The following is a 22,102-nucleotide window of genomic DNA, read 5'->3' as shown; positions in this document are numbered from 1 at the left end:
GAGTCTGTCAGGTTAACATGTGGCCCCTTTCGTCCACATGTTTTACTGCATGATTTTTCGCTGCCTTGACTAAGCCATTGTTCAGTGTGAACCTCTTCCAGTGGTGGGTAGTGGGAATGTGCCCTTTTCTCTCAGAACATTTTCTGGAATTGTGTTCCACGGAAAGCATGAGTGAGATGCTCTCTCATGTCTTTCCAGCTTTGGCCCAAGGGTTTAAGATGGGACAGGCAGCCCTGGTCATAAAATCCAAGCCCTTTGATAGATCCTCCCTTCCCCCAACTGGTGGGCGGAGTATGACGAAACCTGCAGCCCAGAAATACCTGAGTGACTAACCATGTACCTTATATGGACTATACATTGAACCACCAATCCACACCTGCCAAATACCCTAAGCCATTGTCCTCTACAATATAGTAAGCCACCAATCTGTGTGCGCCGAGTACACTAAGCCCCTACCCCTTCCCATTCCACCCCTCACCAGGTTTCGGCACCAAAAATGAAAGATCAGACAGGCCAAAAACCAGGACTACAGGCTTTATTAGAGAAGGACCTGCTGGGCTGTCTCGCAAGGGGAGGACAGCAGCACGTGCAGGGGTGGGCACGCCTTTTGAGGGGCGGAATGGGAAGGGGTGGGGGGCTTAGTGTACTCGGCGCACACTGATTGGTGGCTTACTGTATGGTCCATATAGGAACAAGGGCTTAGGGTATTTGGCAGGTGTGGATTGGTGGTCCAATGTATAGTCCATATAAGGTACAAGGTTAGTCATTCAGGTATTTCCGGGCTGCAGGTTACATCATACTCTGCCCACCAGTTGGGGGAAGGGAGGATCTATCACCCTTCCCTTGGTCCACAAGGCCAGGACCTTTGTCCTTGCTGTTTTTTGTGGGGGGTTTTTTTTGTGTGCACATGCTCTCTCCCAGATACTACCAGTGTCACTCTCTAACTTCCTTCAGATCTCTCTCCAAAGATAAGCCTATCTTATCAGGGGGCCCTTCCCTGATCTCCCCTATGGCCCTAGCTAGTTTGGCTCAGTGTATAGAGAGTCAGTCAGAGGGTCCTGGGTTTGATTGTGGTCAAGACCACGTGTCTTGGTTGCAGGCTCTGTCCCCAGCCCTGCGGGAGGCAACCAATAGGGTGTGTCTCTCTCACATCCATGTTTCTCTCTGTCTCTCCCCCTCCCTTTCACTCTCTCTAAAAATGGAAAAAATATCCTCGGTGAGGAAAAATAAAATAATAAAATAAAATAGCACTCTGGAGGCCCTGCCCTCTTCCCAGCTGCCTCCCCTGCCCCAGGACAGTCCACAGTCCGCTGTGCTGTGCCTTCTTCCTTCTCACTTCTATGTGTAGTGTGTAGGACAGACATTATTAGAGGTTTTCCTGATTGTTAAAACATGCCGCGTGTTAAATTTTTTTAAAATAAAATGGAAATGTAAAGAATGTGAAAGTTCCTACGGAGTTTCACGACCCAGGGAGAAGCATTGTCAACGGCTGGCACGAGTCCTACTAAACTTTGCCTGCAATCATGCTAAACTGCTCATAAAGAGGCAAGCACAAAGAGAAAGGAGAAGAAATGCACAGATAAATAATTGTCGTTAGTATCAAAGGGCCCTCTCTTCTTTGTTGCAATCTGGTTTTTCCATCTGATGTTCTACCCTGGCCAGGCCTCTCCTTCTAGGCCTTTTCAATCCCCACAGGGCATCCTGTTGGCGCTGGGGGCCGCTGCTCAGGCCAAGGCTCTGGCACTCCACGCCCCAACCCCTGCAGGGTGGTAGACACCCCAGGGTGTCTGCAGGCCCCTCTTGGAGTTGCACCTGGACCTGAAAGGGGCATCCCACCCACTTGGAGTGGGGCCTCTCCAGGGGTGGATTGGAGAAGCCACTGGGCACTCAGAAAGTCCACAGGGCAGCACAGGCCATGCCGTGATAGCCTCCGCTTGCTATCGAGCCTACTATGTGCCCACACTTCTGGGGGCTCCCGGGCTGTCTCCCAAGTTCCTCCTCCCTCCTCTTCCCTACACCAGACCTCTAGAACTGTTCTACTCCTCTCCAAACTTACTTTCAAGATAGAATATGAGTCACTGGCAACCTGGAGTACAAATGACAACTACAAGGCCCACACAACTGCCCTTTCCAAGTGGCTCTAATTATATAAGATATGCCAGATGGAGCAATGTATATGTATGTTGATGGTAGAACATTTTCAATGCTTACCTTTGACTCTTTGTTTAGGATAAATTAAAAGAAGTAGAATTAGTGAATCAAAGATCTGTCCATTGGGTAGCCCCAATTCACTCTCCCACCTGCCAAGATGACAATGCCCACTCGCCAACATTAAATATTAATCATGTCTTGGTTGATTGACAAAAATCAGCATCTCATTTTAATTCACATTTGTTTGGTTTTGAGTAAGGCTGCCCATTTAAAAATTTTTCTCAGAAAAAATGGCATCTGATCTGCTGCTTTCCCTTTCTTAAGGGAGAAATAATTTCCTTTCCTTAATTTTTTTTTCTTATAAGAGCTTGACTCAAAGAAGCATTGGGAGACAAAATGGGGTTCTTAAGTTGGCCAACATATACCGGGTGATTGATCTGGTTATAGCCTTTAAACAAAAGTTCCAGTACACACAAAATCCCCAAGGGTGCATTTTTACTTTGGAAATGGCATGTGTGTGGTAACTTAGAAAAACTCTGTGGTTTCAGATTTAGTGGAGTGAGGTAATTTTTCTCAGGAAAGTGTGGGAGGGGCAGCCATCTGTGTGTCTCTTGTAGTTGGCCCAGAGCCTGACACATTGTAGGTACCCATAAATGCCCACAGATTGAGTAATTAAACTGTGCTGCCTCAGTCCTGAGAGACAACCCTCTGTAACCCCAAATGAACTCTCTATACAAAAAAACATTTTGCACCTGTGGATGAAAAGGGGGGGGGTGCTGTAATAAATCATAAATTCCTAATTGGGAAGTCACTGAAAGGCATAACCACTCTAAAGAAAGCACATAATCATCTAATCCTTGCTCTCTCCCACCCTCATGGAATCTTCCTTATGTTCCCTCATTAATTTCAAATGCATAAAAGAAGTTGCAAAACCATTATTCTCTGGAGCATTTCAGATTTTGTTCCCTGGCATATGTCGTCAGTTTTGCGTCAAATAAACTCATAAAAATTCTCTACAGATTTGTACATTTTCATGTTGATACACCCACTTATTTATAATCCCTTACAGTTATTTTAAATTTGTTCTTATTGATTTCAGAGAGGAAGGGAGAGGGAGAGAGAGATAGAAATATCAATGATGAGAGAGAATCATTGATTGGCAGCCTCCTGCACACCCCCACACTGGGGATCCAGCTCACAACCCGGGCATGTGCCCTGACCGATAATTGAACCATGACCTCCTGGTTCATAGGTTGATGCTCAACCATTGAGCTATGCCAGCCGGGCTCTTACAGTTATTTTTACTTTGAGTCTGAAACAGCCCTCTCTTGAGATCTAGGAAGATGTTGGAAATTCTGACTTACTGGTAGTACTTCCAGAAAGGGCTAAGGGTGAGTGGCGGTATAGATATCATACGAGGGGCAAGTCTGATAGCAGGCACATCCTTGGGTCTGGGTCTGGGTGGGCCAGCATGTCTTCCTTATGGAAGACTGAATTTTCAAGCTTCTCAGTGGACTTTTCTGGTTTCAGGGAGGGTTGCATCTGACTTACCAGTTAGTAGAAGAGTTCTCTTTCTTTCTTTTTCTTTCTTTCTTTCTTTCTTTCTTTCTTTCTTTCTTTCTTTCTTTCTTTTTTGTTGTTGTTTTGTTAATTCTCACCTGAGGATATTTTCCCATTAATTTTTAGAGAAAGTGGAAGGGAGGGGAGAAACACACAGAGAAAAACATCGATGTGAGAGAGACACATCCATCGATTGGTTGCCTCCCACAGGGGCCCCCCACCAGGGATGGGGATTGAGCCTGCAACCAAGGTATGTTCCCATGACCAGAATCTAACCCGGGATCCTTTAGTCAGAGGGCCAACGTTCAATCCACTGAGCCAAACCAGCTAGGGCATGTAGAGGCGTTCTATTAAAGTTTATAAGGAAGAAGGTGAAACCTGCAACCACACAATGGAAAGGACGGAAAGAATGACTATCTGATGTCCTGGTTCTCAGCTTTTCTCAGCCTAGCAACCACCAACCATATGTGGGAACTGTAGGTGGTCAGGCCAATGTAATTGTCAGTTCAAGGCCCAGGGGTCTGTGGGGAGTCAATGAAGACTTGGGGACAATAATCTGAGTTCTAGAGGGAGGATGGCTAAAGCCAAGTTAAAATTGGAATTGCGGAGACCAGATGAGAGGCTTGGAATAGGGTGGTAGAGGAGCTGGAGGCAAATGTTTGGATTGGAGAAATAAATATGTAGGAAATAAAATTAACCGTATTAGGATAACTGAGAGGGGCAGGGGTGGAGGGAGGAGTGAGATGACTCCCAGGCTTCTGGCTTGGGTCTTTGGGCAGATGATGGGGCCATTTCTGGGCTAGGGGAGGAGGGAAAGAGCTGGTTTGGCAGGAAGGTGAGTTTGGGGCCAGTTGTGTTTGAGGCACAAAGGGGCCTCCCGCGGGGTGGGGGTGGGGTGGGGGTCCAGGTGGGCGAGGAATCGGGACTGGCCTGCACAGAAATGGAGAGGAAGCCGTAGGGTATCCCTAACAACAGTAAGGAATCGGACACGTTCCGGGTTTGGGGTGTGCATAGTCGGGGAGGTCACGTATTGGGGCGCTCAGCCAAACGACTGAATGGACCCAATGACCTGCTCTCAACCCACTTTGGGTCCGAGCCGGGCTGGGCGGGTGGAAAGGAACCGGATCCTCTAGGCCCGCCCCTCTGCCCGCCCCCCTCGCCCTCCTCAGCCATTGGGCAATTCCACTGTCCGTTAAGGGTCCGCCTCCTCAGGCGAACCAATAAGGGCAGGCGAGAGGAAGCTTCCTTCTGGAGTCGCTCCAGCGGCGCTCAGAGGAAGCCGGGGCGGCGGCGGGCGCGGCGCGGTGCGCACGGGCGGCGCGGGCGGGACGGATCCCGCGGCGGAGGCTCCAGCCGGTGAGAGCAGCGCGAAGGTCCGCGGTTGGGAAGGGGACGTGCGCGGGGTCTGGACGCTTCTCACCGCACCGGGCCTCGCGGGCGGCCGTCTGGGCCTCCCAAGCTCGCGGCGTCGTCTCGGGTGATGGGGTGAGAGCGGAGGTGAAGGGAGGCGAGGTCAGACGAGGTGAGGTGAGGGGGCGGGCCGCCGCCTCGGTCATCCCACTCGCGCCACTCGCCACGTGGGCTCGCGCCTAGCCTAGGACCCTTGCTGCGCGCCAGGACACTCTGCTAGCTACTTTTTTTTTCCTTTCTTCTTTCCCTACTTACCTACTTTTAACCCCAGAGCTGGGCGTCTCGACTCAATCTTATGTTACCTGGGGAGCAGGGGCTCGGCGATGGGGCCGCGCCCGGTTTTGAGGGAGATCTGGGCTGGGACAGGAGGCTGCGCTCTTATCTATGAAACCGTGGGTCAGAGTCTTGAACTTGGGACCCGTTGGCTTCTTTGAGGGATCGGGGCTGCGGCAGACAGCCTAGCGTGGGGCCTCGCTGCCTGGCTTCTCCGGGGGGGACGGGGCAGGCGCCCTCTGTTCACCCGGACCCTCCGCTCCTGCCCCGAGGTCAGCCAGGTGGGCCGGGGGGAGGAGGACGATCCTCCGTTCTGCGAGCTCTTCGGATACCCCAACAGAGGAACGTAGGGGGGGGGTGTGTGGGGGCGGGGAGGAGGGCAGGATTCATAAGCGGAATCTGAAAACACGTGGGAAACGCGCTTTCTCCTGGGTCACCCGAGGAAAGAGAAAATAGAGCAGCCTTTGTTGTTGCTGCCCAAGAGAAAAATACCACCAAAGGCTGTTGAAGGTGCTAGGAAACTGTTTTCCTTCGTGCCTTTGCAGAGGCGGATGCGAACCTTTTGGGAATTAGTTGGGCAATATGCATCTGCAGCCTTTGACCTACTAATTCCTCCTCGCCTGAGAAGTAAGTAGGATGAAACCTAAGTGGGTTGATGCATAGGGCAGGACAGTGTGGTGTTTTATAACTAGCAGTGGAAATGACCTTCGTATCTCCAACAATAGGCGATAGTTAAGTAAATTGTGATTGCTTATGGCAAAAAAGTAATATTAGGCATCCATGAAACGTAATGTGGACAAAATGTTCTTCACAGGAAAACTGGGATTGAAAGTTGTGGTTGCAACTGTATAAAAATGTGTGCAGAATGACTGGAGAATAATACACCTAATGATAAAAGTAATAACTCCTTTTTTTGGAGCAGGAGGGTCTATTTCATATGTCCTCACAAAACCTTCAGAGACTAGTATTCCCATCCCACCAATGGGCCACCGGAGCTCAGGCAGTGTGTCTGATGCTAGACAGCTAGTGTGATGCCTAGAGTGCAATGGGACCTTTTAAAAATCCGCATGTAACCACAGCCGGTTTGGCTCAGTGGATAGAGTGTAGGCCTGTGGACTGAAGGGTCCTGAGTTTGATTCCGGTCAGGGGCATGTGCCTCGGTTGCAGGTTCCACAGCCCCAGTCAGCGCACATGGGGGAGGCAACCAATCGATGTGTCTCTCTCACATCGATGTTTCTCTCTTTTTCTCTGCCCCTTTTCCCTCCCTTCCACTGTCTCTAAAAATCAATGGAGCCCTAGCCCAGTGGTCGGCAAACTGCAGCTCGCGAGCCACATGCGGCTCTTTGGCCCCTTGAGTGTGGCTCTTTCACAAAATACCACGTGCGGGCGCGCAAGTACAGTGCGATTGAAATTTCGTGGCCCATGCGCAGAAGTCGGTATTTTGTGGAAGAGCCACACTCAAGGGGCCAAAGAGCCGCAGGTGGCTCGCGCGCTGCAGTTTGCCGACCACTGCCCTAGCCGATTTGGCTCAGTGGATGGAGCGTTGACCTGTGGACTGAAGGATCCATGGTTCAATTCCAGTCAAGGGCACATGCTTGGGTTGTGGACCCCATCCCCAGTAGGGGGCGTGCAGGAGGCAGCTGATCAATGATTCTCTCTCATCATTGATGTTTCTATCTCTTCCTCTCCCTTCCTCTTTGAAATCAATAAAAATATATATTTTTAAAAATCAATGGAAAAATATCCTCGGGTGAGGATTAACCCTCCCAAAAATCCACATTTAGCCAGTATTTAAAGGCTTGTTGTATTGCCAGGTACAGGGCTGGGCCCTAGAGAGCCATTGGTAAGGCAGCCATAGTTCCTGAATTCATGGAGCTTACAGACTAGTGAGAAAGCAGATATTTAAATAAATGTGTAGTCTGCTGGGAAGAGTGAACATGGGAGCTAGGCACTGGGCTCTAGCAAGGGGAAGGATTTGGGAAGGAGAGGAAATGGGGATCCCTGGGTCAGCTGTGAGGAATGAGTGAGCTCTGTGGGGAAGCCCACGGTGGCTCTGTAGGAGTAGAGAGTGTATACAAACCCTGTTTTTCACATTTTTCTGGGATGTGTTTATGTGTTATAATGGGAGGCAGAGAGACCTGCTTAGGTATTTTGAGTTTAGTGAACTCTTTTAAATAGTTTATCTTAAATCACTTTTGCTCAGGAATAGTAGCAAATTAAGTGTTTTCAGAAGTCATTATTGAGAAATTAAATTTGAAACTTTAAAACTCTAATTTTCAGGTTTAAAAAAATACACCCTTTTGCTGAACGGACACATTTGCTGGTATAGTTTCAGAATGTCAAGTCCTGTGTCCTACTGGATCTTAAATTCTGCAAGGAACAGCATTGCCACATTACAAGGGGGCAGGCATTTATATTCAAGGTGTGTCTCAAGTAGGAATAAATCAAAAAGGACGCTCTTTTCCTGGGCATCAAACACCCTAAGGAACAATGCCCCGTGCGGCGACTTTGCTCTGCCGAAAGCCTACAGACACACATGGACAGAGGAAGACGATCTCCACCTGCAGCTCAGCCCTGAGCAAGTAAATGAAGTGTTGCGAGCTGGTGAGTCGGCCCACAAGATTCTTGACCCTGTCAGCGGAGCCCCAAGTTCAGTGTTGCGGTTTGAGAGCAACCAGCTGGCTGCCAATTCCCCAGTGGAGGATCGGCGAGGTGTGGCCTCCTGCCTGCAGACCAATGGGCTGATGTTTGGTGTCTTTGACGGACATGGTGGCCATGCATGTGCTCAAGCAGTAAGTGAGAGGCTCTTCTACTACGTGGCAGTGTCACTGATGTCTCAGCAGACCTTGGAGCAGATGGAGGAAGCGATGGAAAGCATGAAGCCCATGCTGCCCATCCTGCAGTGGCTCAAGCACCCAGGGGACAGTATCTACAAGGATGTCACATCAGTGCACCTTGATCACCTCCGGGTCTACTGGCAGGAGCTGCTTGACCTGCACATGGAAATGGGACTGAACATTAAGGAAGCATTAATGTACTCCTTCCAGAGACTCGATTCTGACATCTCGCTGGAAATCCAGGCCCCTTTGGAAGACGAGATGACAAGGAACCTTTCCCTCCAGGTTGCTTTCTCTGGGGCAACAGCTTGCGTGGCCCATGTTGATGGGGTTCACTTGCATGTGGCAAATGCTGGTGACTGCCGGGCCATCCTTGGTGTCCAGGAGGACAATGGCATGTGGTCTTGTCTGCCCCTTACCTGCGACCACAATGCCTGGAACCAGGCTGAGCTGTCACGGCTGAAGAGGGAGCATCCTGAGTCAGAAGACAGGACAATCGTCATGGACGACAGGCTGCTGGGCATCCTCATGCCCTGCAGGGCATTCGGAGATGTCCAGCTGAAGTGGAGTAAAGAGCTGCAGCGCAGTGTCCTGGAGAGAGGCTTTGACACTGAGGCCCTCAACATTTACCAGTTCACCCCCCAACACTACTACACTCCACCCTACCTGACTGCTGAGCCTGAGATCACATACCACAGGCTGAGGCCCCAGGATAAGTTCCTTGTGCTGGCGTCAGACGGCCTATGGGACATACTGGACAATGAGGATGTGGTGAGGCTGGTGGTGGAGCACCTAAGTGAAGCAGGTCGGCACAAGCCAGACCTGGCCCAGAGACCAGCCAACCTGGGACTCATGCAAAACCTGCTGCTGCAGAGGAAAGCCCAGGGGCTTCATGTTGCCGACCAAAATGCAGCCACCCGTCTGATCAGACATGCCATAGGGAGCAATGAGTATGGGGAGATGGATCCAGAACGGCTGACCGCAATGCTGACATTGCCAGAGGACTTGGCGAGAATGTACAGGGATGATATCACCGTCACTGTGGTGTATTTTAACTCAGACTCAATTGATGCATATGATAAGAGAGGTTAAGAATTTCTCATCCTATTGCCAAGGTTCATTTAAATGTCCTAAGATATTTTCACTTATTCTTAAACTGGCCATTCAAACCTGTTAAAAGGGTAGTCAGGTGTAGCTTGCTTAATAATAGACTAATGTGAAAAGAAAAGAAAAAAGAAAAGAAAAGAAAAAAGAAAACAAGCAGCCCAAGTTTAAAAACAATAGCGGTGATTTCATGCCCCTGGGTGTTTTGGTCACCTCTTCTAAGCAAAGAGGGCAGAGCATAGAGACATAAATTTGCTTGGGCTCATGTAGCCCAGGTCCTTTTATAAAGAAACTTGTTAAACTGTGTCAGCTTAACCCTCCAAATGGTAAATATTTTTTTAAATATGTTTATTTATTTTAGAGAGAGGGAAAGGGAGAAAGATAGAAACATCGAATGAGAAAGAAACATCAATTGGCTGCCTCCAGCACACCCCAAGCCTGCAACCCAGGCATGTGCCCTGACCAGCAATCGAACCCAGGACCTCTTGGTTCATGGGTCGATGCTCAACCATTGAACCACCCTGGCTGGGCTCCGAGTGGTAAATTTAATCACAATTCTAAACATGAAGAACTTCAGGATCTTCTGAGGTTTTGCTGCAAAACTGCAAACTTGATCATTTTCCTCAATTCATAATCGTGAACTTCTAGACTATGAAGGGAGGTTTAGTTTGTTTGATTGTTTTAATTCCTAAGACCTAGGTTTACAAAGAATATTACAGAACACTTTTCTATGCAATATTCTAACCTTTCTCATGATTATACTTGTGAAAACACTTTGCAGTGCTGCATTCTAGTCCTATTTTAGCTTATTTTAAAACTGAGTCCTCAAACTTGCAAACAGGCCTGCTGTCAGCATGCTTGGAATGACCTGTCTTGGTTTCCAGCTGAGGGTGAGAGGGGCTAGGGCTCTGGACAAGCGGAATTTACTTGTATGGCTTTGGTCCCTTCCACTGGGTCTTATCCCCTGAACTTTTGAGCCATACCAGGAGGTAACTTCTGTCTAAGCTTTAACTCCTGGCTTCCTGCATTAATATTGTCTCCAGGGTTTAAGCTTCTGGGGGTTTAGTCATAGCAGTTAGCCATTCTGGTTATACCTCTCAAACATTCTTCTGTTAATTCCTGTCTTTTCTATGCTAAGCTCCCTCATCTTGCTGCTTCTAATTGCAAAGAATGCTTCCATTTCACATGGTTGCAGGGAAGGAGAAAATGTGCTCTCCTTGTGTCAGCGGATTAGGCAGGACTGGTTTATTGCAGTGGATTATAGACTTAAGATTTAGCCTGAATCTGGAGAGGTGAAACAGGAAGCACCTGAGAGTAGTCACTAACCACGGCTCCCCATGTGCATCCTGAGGCAGTGGAGAGGCGGGCAGAGGGAGATTTGTCAGATGGGACACTTGCCCCTAGAATGTGGGATAAATCACATTGCTTCTCCTCAGGAACTGGACCATATATAGAATAGGAGAGGGGGCAAAAATAAATGTAACCTGTAATGGCTTCTGTGGGCTGCACAGACTTGTGTCAGTTGGAAAATGAAACCATGTGGATCCTTTTTTGGGAGATGAGTTTCATGTGATGAATTATGGTGGCATTTAAAAAACAGGAAATGTGTCCCTAAATGGAAACACAAATAAAATCCCACAAAACTGACATTTTTATCTTCCTGTACTATATTAGTTGATCCCTCTCCTCATCTCACCCCCTCGTGCCATGCACTGAAAGAAAAGCAAATAACTAGGATTGACTTCCTCATGTTTGTCCATGTCCCAGAGACATTCATTCCAGTGTTGGTATACTTCTAGCTTGGGATGTTTCCCTGTAGGTTTTCAGTGCAACTGGTTAGCAATAGGACTTAATTTTAAGAAGTTCTCTTTTAGTGCTTAAGCCTTGGTTCTTTTATTCTGAAGCCATTAGTATTCCTTCTAATCTAGATCTTAACTCAGAAGTAAAACGTGAATCACTGCCATTCTGCTCACCTGAAGGTTTGTTGCTAGAGCCGAAGACTGCTTGTCTGACAACCTTTGCTCTTCACGCCCACTAAACCCCACCCTTGGAGCATTTACTTGAATTACAGAGCATGAATCCTGTTTTGGAGCCAGCATGGTCATAAATGTATCCAATTCCGTAACTTGTGGGGCAGCCAAGAGAATACAAACATCCCAGCTGTTTCTCCAAGCATATGTTTTTTTCTCTGCCTAATAGATTTCCTGCTTTCTAATTCGTATGTTGAGAGAAGAAAGGCCAGTGTATTGTCTGCCTTTTCCACTGTGAACTCTTATTAGCTCTTTTTTTTTTTTAAGGTAAAAACTGACTTTTATTTTTTAATATATTTTTATTGATTTTAGAGAGGAAGGGAGAGGGAGAGAGGAAACATCAATGATGAGATAGAATCATTAATTGGCAGCCTTCTGCACTCCCCACACTGGGGATCGAGCCAGCAACCTGGGCCAGGGCCCTGACCAGGAATCGACCCATGACCTGGTTCATAGGTCGACACTCGACACTGTGCCATGCCGGCTGGGCTCTTGTCACCCCTTTCCCTGAATGCTCCAAGGGGTGCCTCCTGGTTTAACCCCAGGGTGTGTCTCCCTGCCCACAGTTCTGCTGTCATTGACCTTCCTGAAGCACATGGGCTACTGCTTGACATGGGGTTTGAGAAGGGGTTGGTGGTACTTGTCAGGTCCTCCAAAGTATTTATCATTCCTTTTATAAAGATTTCAATTTTGAGACTTCTAAAATGAATTAAAAAGTAAGATTGAACATTTAGTATTTTGGTTGTGACTTTGGAATAAAGTATGCTTTGGTGCTTTAAATTATATACTCATTAATTTTTTAGGTAAGAAACTGGTAATAAGTGGCCTAATTAGATATTTTACATGTAGATAAAATACGTCTCTACTGATTCTGGGGATTGGTCAAAATGGATAGGGAAGATGGTATTAGTTCAAATTAGTATGCTAGGTCAAGATACCTAGATTCAGTTTTCTGAGCTGTTAATTGTAACATTAAAGCTAATTTATTATAATGAAAATGTAAACTTTGAGGTATGTTAACATATAGACTTTTCACCCAGAAGTATGATCGGGGTAAAAGATCCCTAATATTGGGCACACTGGGTCAAGTTTGGGTTAGACACAATTGATTTGGCTGGCACCTTTTACACATAGGTGAAATATAAACAGTTCATACGAGTTAAAGAAGAGAATAAGGTATGGAACAAGAAAATGTGTTCTGCATGAATCTGGCTGACTTGACTCTTACCCATTAGCCCTTGATGACAATTTGGGGGAGCCTTAACTTCCCAGGTTACAACAGAATGCCCTGGAACTGAGCCATTCTAGTTTCATCTTTAAAGTGGTTTATTTGTCCCGGAATGTGACTCTTTCCCATGACAGAAGAAGCCTCAGTGCAGCATTGGAGCTGGGGTATAAAGGCTGGTGGCACTGCTTGTCCTGCTGCCGTGCGCATCACTGAGTGGAAAGCACGTTTGGACTGTGGGACCATCTGAACAAGCTGAGGCTCTGTTCTTTGCGCCTCGAGCACTGAACGTTTAACCTGCCTCCTGGGAAATATTTCTTAAGCATTTGAAAAAATTATTAACCAAGTTCTTTAATATCTAGTGACACTTGTATTTAAGCCATATACCAATGTTTGTATTTTCTAACCATTCGAGATATTTCAACTTGTAAATAAAAAAGGCAAAATGAAATTCCGTTTCCTTTGGTTTGAATATTAATTTTTTTTAGGTCCTGACAGCATTAGATGAGGCCAGCCTTTGTTTCTGGCCATGGAAGATTTTAGTCTGTTCAAGAATCCACTAGGGGGCGGGGAGGAGGAATCTACCCAAAAGAGAAGTGTTCTCTGCAAACTTGTTGGCTGCTGACCACACAGGAAGTCCTCATTTAGTATTAACCATGTAGGGACTTGAAAAGAAGGAAAAGTGAAGGCTTTTGTGGTGAGCGTCTTCATACACTCAGTGCCAAGGCCTGTCTGCTGGCATTTCATATTATTTAACTCAGCTTGTTAAATCTTAAATGTATGTTTATCTTAAATGCAGAGCCAGCTTTGGGGGAAAGTCTAGGCACGTACCTAGATAGAGTTAAGCACCCACTCCATCTCACCCTCACTAACAGCTATATTTCATTGCCTCTATAGGGATACAGCTCATCAGGACAGCTCCAATGGGTACTTCTTAAATTGCAAATACATTATTATTAGTTATCAATGGTATGAACATTAGTCATTAATACTTAACAGTAGGGCGCATTTGAGGAAAGTCTACAGCGCATGCACTCCTCCCAATACTGGGCTCTCAGAAAGGGATAGTAATTCACGAAACATTGCCCAGTCTTGGCCCAGGGTGGTTGCGGATGGGCAGAGAAGCACTGCGAAGAAGCTAGATATACTTTACATACATGTTTCAATATCCCATCATTTCGAAACATGATAAAAATAGAAGGAAAACAAATTTAAAAAATTGAGGTCTTTGAGCTTTCTAACTGGAGGGTGAGGGGGCTTATACTGTTCCTTAAATCTCTAGGGTTTTTGGTTTCATTTTACTTGATGCTACTAAATAGCCCTTAAGTAGTTCCCAGGCTGGTGATCCTCTGAATTGTGAGTGGCTGGCGCTCCAAGCAGCTACCTCTGGGGTGGGTAAGCCTTTACTGGACTTCTGTGGGTCAGTGTGTTTGATCCTTTGGCCCCTGACCTGATTGCTCCACATGGGAAATTGCCTGTCTGGGAGGAGCATGAGGGGAGCAAGGGGCCAGAGTTCCAGTGCTGACCTTCGCTGGCAAGGAATAAGTTGGCTGAACTCGTTACTTACCCTCACCCCCTGGAAAAGCAGTCTGTGGAGGGACTTTCCAAAGCGGGCTCTATCTCAGCCCTTAACTCTCCCTGCCTTTCCGGGATTCTGGAAAGCCCTCACTGGCCCAACCCCATCCGCCCTGCAGCAGATGAATAGAAGAAATGTGTGCCATGAGCTGCTGCTCTGTCCACCTCGCACAAACCTTACGGGCACCAGAGCCAGGCATGCGGAGCTGGCCAGGGATGGCCCCATCCAGCTGAGGCCGAGAGGACCGTGATACTGGGCACAATGGGAATGCAGGGGGGCAGCCCAGGGAAAGGAGCACAGGGGTGAGTCCGGTCCAGCAGGTCTGGGGACAGGCTCTGAGGGCACTGAGTTGCCGTGAGGGCTGAGGGAGAGCTAGCCTGATGTGGCTGGTGGGCAAGAAGGAGCCCCTCAGGTGGTCTCCAGGAATGAAGACGTGAGCAAGGCCATGCGGCGACCTCAGCTAGGATCATGGACATGTCTTGCTCTTCATCAGCAGGGGCAGGGGCAGTACAGGAAGTCCTACCTCAGTCCCCCCCCCCCCCCCACTTTCCTTGCAGTGTGATGACCAGGTGCTGTCGACATGTGTCCTGTTTTTCTCCTTCCCACCCTCATTCCTGCAACATCAGGCTCAGCACCCTGCCCAACTGGCTGTAGAATGAATGAGGAAGGATGGGGGGACAGAAGGATGGATGGATGGATGGATGGATAGATGGATGGATGGATGGATGAATGGATGGATGAATGGATGGATGGATGATTGAGAGGAACAGATGAAAAGGAACCAGCAAAAGAGAGAGAGGTCAGAGAGGCAGGAGAGGAAGTAAATGGTGGCATGGAAGTGAGGAGGGAGGTGAGGAGTGTCTAGTATGAGAAAAGACCATAGGTATGGACAGATGGAAATGAACAATTAGCTAAAAAAGGATTGCTAAAAAAAGGTGAGGGCCATTGCATATTCTCACCTGGGACCCAGGACCCAGGGCGGGCCGGATGGTGAGATGGAGGTGAGGAGTTGGCTCTGTGAGGAGTTGACTGAGTGGCTGGGATGACCCTTCCTCTGAAACAAAGCAGTGCAGTGGGTTGGGGACCGGGAATGTCATCAAGACAACATGCTCCTTGGCTTATGGGAGGAGAGAGTATCCATGGGTTCACTTGGGGTCCCAGGAGCTTTGCTGAGCCCACACTGGGATTTGGCATTAAGGGATGGAGGGGCTGGGCCTCTTCCGAGCTCTGTCTGGCGGCTTGGTCACTCCGTCCTGAGAATACTGGTGGGGAACCCTGGGCTGGCAGAGGCCCTTTTCGGGGAATCTGTGGTAAAGCAACGCGAAGCAGGTGGCTGCCTCTAGATGTCGCCAACTGGCCGTGTTGATGTCAGCTGCAGCTGGAGCCGAGGAAAGTTCCTGAGAAGCTGAGGCCCCAAGGCTGAGCCCTAGGTGGAGCAGGGTCTCCCCAAAACTGCAGCCGGAACACTCTCAGGGAGCCTCACCAGACCCTGGACGTCCTTGGGGTGTGGTGTGGGGGCAGAATCCTGTCCTGTGACCACTCAGGTCTGTCTTGTGGGGAAGGAGCTGCTGGGGTCTCAGGTGGGCTGTGAGTGGTGGGGGAGTGGCTGCCACCTTTTCCACTCTCCCCCAATGTGGGTGTCCCCCTCAGTGGACTGCGCCACAACTCTAAACCCTTCCGACCCCTACCCCCCTCCACTCCCTGCAGCCAATCCCCGAAGCCACCCTCCCAGCAGGTCTAGGCTCCATCCCCTCCTGCCCACCCCCTGTCCCAGCCCCAAGAATGGTCCAAACCACCTTGCTCCTTCCTCACCCAAAACAACACCTGCCCCCTCCAGTCAATTCCACCCAGTACATAGCAGTCAGAGTGATCTTGGTCAGACTCAGATGGGACCATGTCACTCTTCTGCTCCAAATCCTTCCACGGCGCCCCATCGCCCTGGGGAGAAAGCTCAGAATCCTCCTCCTCAGGCTGTGGGTACTTCAGTAATATGGGGATGAAGGAGTGAGAAAAGAGAAAGCGGCCGAAACCGGTTTGGCTCAGTGGATAGAGCGTCGGCCTGCGGACTGAAAGGTCCCAGGTTCGATTCCGGTCAAGGGCATGTACCTGGGTTGCGGGCATATCCCCAGTGGGAGATGTGCAGGAGGCAACTGGTCGATGTTTCTCTCTCATCGATGTTTCTAACTCTCTATCTCTCTCCCTTCCTCTCTGTAAAAAATCAATAAAATATATTTAAAAAAAAAAAAAAAAGAAAGAAAAGAGAAAGCGGTCTTGTCTTCCCCCACAAACTGGAGCCACCTCTTTCAAGAGTTGGGCTGCTCCCCTGGTCACTGGGGATGGAGCCTGGAATCCTCCACCTTTTTATCCTTTTTGTGGCTTCGGGGATGATCACAAATGCTCCTCCCATCTAGCCGTGGGGTTTAATTCCACTTTTCTTGAATATGGGGAGGGGGTGGTTAGAACTTGTTTTGTAACCAATAGGATACAATAACCAAGTGACAGTGACCCTGGAGATTGGCAAAGCTAATGGACAGCGGTCTTGATCATTGGTGAATCTGATTGAGGGTTGTGGTGGTTAGTTTTATGTGTTAATTTAACTGGGCTGAAAAATGCCTAGATCAGTGATGGCGAACCTATGACATGCATGTCAGAGGTGACACGCAAACTCATTTTTTTTGGTTGATTTTTCTTTGTTAAATGGCATTTAAATATATAAAATAAATATCAAAAATATAAGTCTTTGTTTTACTATGGTTGCAAATATCAAAAAATTTCTATATGTGACATGGCACCAGAGTTAAGTTAGGGTTTTTCAAAATGCTGACACCCAAGCTCAAAAGGTTCGCCATCGCTGGCCTAGAGGGCTGGTAAAACATTATTTCTGAGTGTGGCTCTGAGGGTGTTTCTGGAAAATATTAGCATTTGAATCAATAGACTGAGTAAAGAAGTGGGTGGGTATTATCCAACCCATTGAGGGCTAGAATAGAATGAAAAGGCAGAAGGAAGGGAAAATTTGCTGCTTTTTGAGCTGAACACCCCTCTTCTACCCTTGGACATCTGGTGTTTCTCAGGCCTTTGGACCCATACTGGGGCTTACTTCATTGGCTCCTCTGATTTGTTCTTAGGCCTTTGTGTTTGGAATAGAATCACACCACTGGCTCTCCTGGGCCTCCTTACATGAGTCAATTCCTTACAATAAATCTCACAATCGTATGAGGCAAGGATTATGAACCCATTTTACAGATGGTGAAACTGAGTTTGGAAAGGTAAAGTGTGCTCAATGTCCCAAAACTAGTAAATACAGAGCTAAGCTTTGAACCCTGGTGTCTGACTCCAAAGCTTTTTCTTCGATTTCATGCGATTGCTAAGTGATCATTCAATTCCGTTGAATCCTATCTATTCATTTTATATAAAAAAACACACACACACACACATGCCCTGCCCAGCTGGCATGGCTCAGTGGATTGGCTCAGAGCATCGTCCCATGCACCAAGAGGTCACTGGTTCGATTCCTGGTAAGGGCACATGTCTGGGTTGTGGGCTCAATTCCCAATAGGAGGCATGCAGGAGGCAGCCAATCAATTTGAAGTCTCTCATCGATGTTTCTCTCTCACCGTTTCCCTTCCCCTCTCTCTAAAAATTCATAAAAGCAAACACACATTAAAACAAACAAACAACATGCCCTATTTGCTCTCCAAAAGCCTGGCAGGAAGGAGTAAGCTGTTGGTCCATAGGAACATTCTAGTAGAAGCTGGAGAAACACTAGGCAAGATGTGAATTGGATGGACTCGCAGAGGGCGAGGGGGGGAGGGGCGGGGGGGGGGAAGGGGGGGTGTTCACCCTGAGGCTGGGCCCTCTGATTGTGCCTGGGATGGCTTTTCTCTGTGTTCCCCAGTCAACATGGCCTGTAGGGTTTTGAGGGCAAGGTGGAAGCTAGTGGGTGAGGGAGTGCTGGCCTAAAGCAGGCAGGAGGGACCAGCAGACCACAGCTGGCCTGCTCACCTGACCTTGTGGCCCTGGACTGGTCTCTGATGCCCCTCCCTGCCCTGGGCCTGCACCTCTGGCCTAGGGGAGGGCCCAGAATGCATCGATCACACAATGAATCCTGCTTTCCTGCCCAGCACCTGTCAGAATTTCTTTCTTTTTTAAACATATTTTTATTTATTTTAGAGAAGGGAGAGGGAGAGAGACAGAAACATCAATGATAGAGAGAATCATTGATCGGCTGCCTCCTGCACATCCCCTACTGGGGATCAAGCCTGCAACCCAGGCATGTGCCCTTGATTGGAATCGAACCTGGGACCCTTCAGTCCGCAGGCTGATGCTCTATCCACTGAGCAAAACCATCTAGGGCTTTCTTTTCTTTTTTAAATCACCAATTGCCCTTTTTTTTCTTAATCCTCACCCAAGGGTATGTTTTTATTAATTTTAGAGAGAGTGGAAGGGAGAGGGAGAGAGAGAGAGAGAGAAGCATTGATGTGAGAGAAACATCGACCAGTTGCCTCCCGTAAGCACCCTGGCTGGGGATTGAACCTGCAACCTGGGTATGTGCCCTGACCGGGAAAAAAACCCACAACCTTTTTGTGTGCAGGACAACGCTCCAACCAACTGGGCCACAACAGCCAGGGCCCTGTCAGGGAGAGGGAGAGAGAGAGTGAGAGTGAGAGAGAGAGCGAGAGAGAGAGCGAGAGCGGGAGAGAGAGAGAACTGCACAACGGGATTTGGACAAAAATGGTCATAGCACTTGTGTTTGTAAGAAAGAGGAACTGGACACCACTGACATGTTTTTCCTCCACACACTGAACAGAGAGGTCTGGTGCATCCATCCTGCTGGACTTTACAAGTGATAGTGGAAAAAAAGTGATGGCGGAAGAACTTTATTATTTGCCAGGAACCTCCTAAACATAAATACTGTAAGTGAGGCGGTGGGGTGGGAAATAGATTACAAAACAGAATGTATGGTGTGACCCCAAGTTAAAACCCCTCCCCCAGCCCTCACAGGCACCCCCCTCCCAGCTCCCTCGTGACTTACCCCATTGGCCTGGAGCCAGCCTGTGGGGGAGGGGACCACGACTATATTGGGAAGGGGATGAGATCACCAAAGGCTGGCAGATTTAGAACTGGGTAACTTTTTCCAGCCGTGAGGCTCTCAGGGGTTTCTGTGCTAGCTCAGAGACCTTGGAGGCGAGCCCTGTACCTCCTTCCTTCCCAGGGGTGGAGGTGGTGGCCGACGCTGGAGAAGGTGCAGGTGCTGAGCTGAAGTTGAGATAAAATGACAGAGTGGGTCTGGGATGCCCAGCTGGGACCCTACAAGAACTTTGCTCCCAGCAGATCTGAGTGCCCTATTACTCCCCAGGGAGTTCTGTGGGCAGAGAGTGCATTTTGTGGGTGCAGGAATATCCCCAAGGGTGGCTACCTTGTGGTGAGCTGAACTGAGTCCCCTGAGCCCAGCCCTAACACCCAGTTCTGTCTGAAGTTCCTATTTGCCAGCCTAGCCTCCCTGAAGAAGACTCCCCCATCCCCTACCCCCCACCCCCACCCCGATTTCTTTAAAAAACAAACAAAAAGTATCTATATCTATAAAAACCAAGCGACCGGAACAGTGGAACGACCAGAACAACCAGAACTATAATGCGTACTGCAGCAGCCAACTGGCCCAATGTGGGTCCCGATCAGCACCCCCTACTGTCAGCGGCCCTTCCCCCTGGCTGGCCCTACCCCCAACCGCCCCCCCACCCCGATTGGGGGTGGTGCCAGCAGCCAACCTCCCGCACCCCTCCCCACTGCAGGCCCAGCCCCAATTGGCCCCCATTGGGGCAGGCCAGCCAGACCCCACCCATGCACGAATTCATGCACTGGGCCTCTAATATATATATATATTTGATTTCAGAGAGGGAGGAGAGATAGAAACATCAATTATGAGAGAGCATGATTGATTGTCTGCCTCCTGCATGCACCACACTGGGGATCGAGCCACAACCCAGCATGTGCCCTGACCAGGAATCAAACCTGGTTCATGGTTCGACACTCAACCACTGAGCAACATCAGCCGAGCTCCCCCCAGTATTTTGCCAAACCCAGGAAAAACTCTGATGGGGTAGCTGCGGAGGGTAGAGGACTGGGCTGGAAGGAAACTGGGGTCTAATTCCAGATCAGCAAATAACTGAGTTCAGGTCAATTCCCACCCTTGACCTCAATACCCATCAGAAACCCTCAAACCTGTGTTCCAGCCTCTCAGAAAGGTCACAGTGTGTCCCAGTCCTGGCTACCCTTCCCCCACCCCCGTCCCCGAGCTGGGTCAGGTGCCATCTCTCCCCAAGTCGGTGTCCATCATGTTGCTGTCCATGCTCACCTGGAGTGACCCTGAGGACAAGGGCTGGCTCCAGGGAAAATGCTAGGACACATTGGATGAAGGAAAGAGATTGTCCCTGGAAGGAAGGGGGGCGGGGTGAGGAGGGGACCAATGGTGTGCCCAGCACTGTTCTGTGCCAGGGCCTCTAGGGGGACCTCAGTGCCTCAGGCTCCTCACACTCCACAGCAAACAGCAAGAGAATACGGTGTGGGCACCCCCGCCCTGGACTTTGCAGGCAAGAAGCAGGAGCTGGGCAGAACCAGAATGAGCCGGAACATCCCCTCCTTAGCCTGACCCCGAGCAGCAGGGCGGGGAGTGGAATTCTCCAGCTGGATGGAGTCGTTCCTGGAAAATCCCCACAAGCCCTTCCAGAAACGTGCTTTTGTGCCCGACTCTGGCTCCTTCCCATTGGAAGGGAGGGGGCCTATTGGCAGCTGGGCTACGCAGGCAAGGCCCTTGCCTTCTCCGGACCCCTGGACCTGCTCTCTGGGACAGCTGACGTGGAGGTTCACACATCTACTGAGAACCATCTGTCAGCTGCACAGAGTTCTCTTAGCCACCCTGAGAGGCAGGGATCAAGGTCCCCATCATTTGAGAGGGAAGGTGATGCTCAAGGTCACTTAGCTGAGTCAGGATCCCAGGTCCACCGAGGGTCGGCCTGCATAGGGCTCCAGTGCCCCCACTCCATTCAGGGTTCTCGAAAGGGCAGGGTGAGCCTGCAGGCTGAGCATGCCACTTCCAACTCAGTCCCACTTGACTGAGAGCCTGCCCTGGCCCCATGCCGGCCACTCTCAGAATAACCCTGGTGGCTCTCGGCACAGATCACTGACCATCACCTGGGACCTATTTTTGCTCTTCGCGTAACAAGGAAGTCTCACCTTGTGCAGTAACCACTCGGGGTAAAGGTGGAACATGTGACCGCCCCCCCAACCCCAGCTGATCTTGCTGCCCTATTGGGAAATGACCCCAGCAGGGAAGGGAGAGGCCTGGCTCAGCCACTCTCCCTGCCTTGCCACTTCCCAGAATCTGGCTTTCTACCCCGTCCCCAATTCTTGGCAGTCTGTACCCTTCCCCCTTCCCCAATACGCTGACCAGAAAGCCAAGAGCATCTTTATTTGCCCTCGTGATCCATTGCTAAATCTTACGCATCTGAACAGTCATCTAGCTGTGGAAACAAGCCTATTTCCTTAGGTTCCAGCTAGAGGGTTCTGGAATCCAGGTGAGAGTCCACCTGGGAATCCAGCATCTAGAACATGACTTTCAGAATCTGGGGCCCTGGAATCCTATGGGACGGTGGTTGATGGCATTTGAAGAAATGACAGAGCTGTGGGAATACCCAGACACTCTGAAAGATCAAGTATAACCTCAGGGGTCATGGACCCCAAAGACCATTTACAGAGGGATAATCTCGAGGGGTGAGCCCCAGATGTGCATAGAGGAGCATCCAGCCGTCTTGAAGGGACTCCTTTCTGCTAAAACCTGGTTTGGGGGAAGGGAGGAGTATTGTGATCTGAACTTAGCAACGTAAGATAAATGCATAGAAAAAAAGACTGGAAGGAAACCTGATAAGAATGTTACTGTAAC

At 49.1% G+C, this 22,102-nt stretch overlaps 1 protein-coding gene across 2 annotated transcripts; it reads left to right on the top strand.

Annotated features, from left to right (window-relative positions):
* Positions 1-4,980: 4,980 nt before the first annotated feature.
* Positions 4,981-9,492, top strand: PDP2 (pyruvate dehyrogenase phosphatase catalytic subunit 2). Of its 2 annotated transcripts, none has more exons than XM_036346329.1 (2): positions 4,981-5,067; positions 7,675-9,492. In XM_036346329.1, the coding sequence occupies exon 2, from the start codon at positions 7,731-7,733 to the stop codon at positions 9,321-9,323; it is 1,593 nt and encodes a 530-aa protein (XP_036202222.1). In that variant the 5' UTR covers positions 4,981-5,067; positions 7,675-7,730; the 3' UTR covers positions 9,324-9,492. The 2 variants fall into 2 exon arrangements, with proteins under 2 accessions (XP_036202222.1, XP_036202223.1); XM_036346330.1 differs by having other exon boundaries at positions 4,990-5,084.
* Positions 9,493-22,102: the final 12,610 nt, after the last annotated feature.

This window comes from Myotis myotis, unplaced genomic scaffold (assembly GCF_014108235.1).
Source record: "Myotis myotis isolate mMyoMyo1 unplaced genomic scaffold, mMyoMyo1.p scaffold_m19_p_19, whole genome shotgun sequence".
Classification (NCBI taxonomy): domain Eukaryota; kingdom Metazoa; phylum Chordata; class Mammalia; order Chiroptera; family Vespertilionidae; genus Myotis; species Myotis myotis.
This window is presented reverse-complemented; position numbering and strand designations above follow the sequence as displayed.